At 41.0% G+C, this 659-nt stretch overlaps 1 protein-coding gene across 1 annotated transcript in view; it reads right to left on the bottom strand.

The window, feature by feature from the left end:
- The window catches only part of STT3A (STT3A, subunit of the oligosaccharyltransferase complex (catalytic)), a 30,407-nt gene that overhangs the window by 22,372 nt on the left and 7,376 nt on the right, over positions 1–659 (bottom strand). The window contains exon 4 of the mRNA XM_008593301.1: positions 27–148. Within this exon, the coding sequence (XP_008591523.1) occupies positions 27–148 (122 nt within the window). The remainder of the gene's footprint in view (positions 1–26; positions 149–659) is intronic.

The raw sequence follows: 659 nt of genomic DNA, 5'->3' as shown, positions 1-659 counted from the left end.
AAAAAAAAAATCATGTTCCCTCTCACCTGGGTATATTGTTCCTCCAATGATTCGTCCCAAGGGGTACCAGGCCCGGTCATCAAACCAGTTATGGAATTTATAAAACCCCTCCTCTGCCAGGAACCGTGTAGTCCGATAATTAAAGTACCTAAAGAAAGAAAGAGAAGATCTGTGTCTCCTCCTTTTCATACTCAAATACTTGCACTAATTTGCAATGAATTTTGCTCTTCAGGGTATACCATTGAGGAACTTATCACTACTCAAATAAAAGTCAGTTTGGTACCAAAAATTATGCCATGAAAATCATTTTACACTACTGTAAGTCGCCTCATTTCTAACTCCATGCTTGTTTCAACTAAAGCATTGCTTCTCCATAAGGAAATGAAACTGGAGCCTAACATTACAACAAAGCACTCAAGCATGTGGTAGGCATTAGGACCAGTCAGACAATTCAAACACAAGGAAGACAAGACCACCAAGATGTGGGCACCAATAGATTTTGGCTCATTTCAAGTGACAGGAACATACAAAAAAAAATTCTATACCACAGATAAGGACACATGGATAACTTCAAAGATGAGCATCTTTAAAAATGTTGGCATTGGGCCGGCCCGTGGCTCACTCGGGAGAGTGTGGTGCTGATAACACCAAGGCCCCGG

The sequence above is a fragment of the Galeopterus variegatus genome, unplaced genomic scaffold, assembly GCF_000696425.1.
Source record: "Galeopterus variegatus unplaced genomic scaffold, G_variegatus-3.0.2 Scaffold8979, whole genome shotgun sequence".
Classification (NCBI taxonomy): domain Eukaryota; kingdom Metazoa; phylum Chordata; class Mammalia; order Dermoptera; family Cynocephalidae; genus Galeopterus; species Galeopterus variegatus.
The sequence above is the reverse complement of the archived record's forward strand: the minus strand, read 5'-3'. Positions and strand labels throughout refer to the sequence as shown.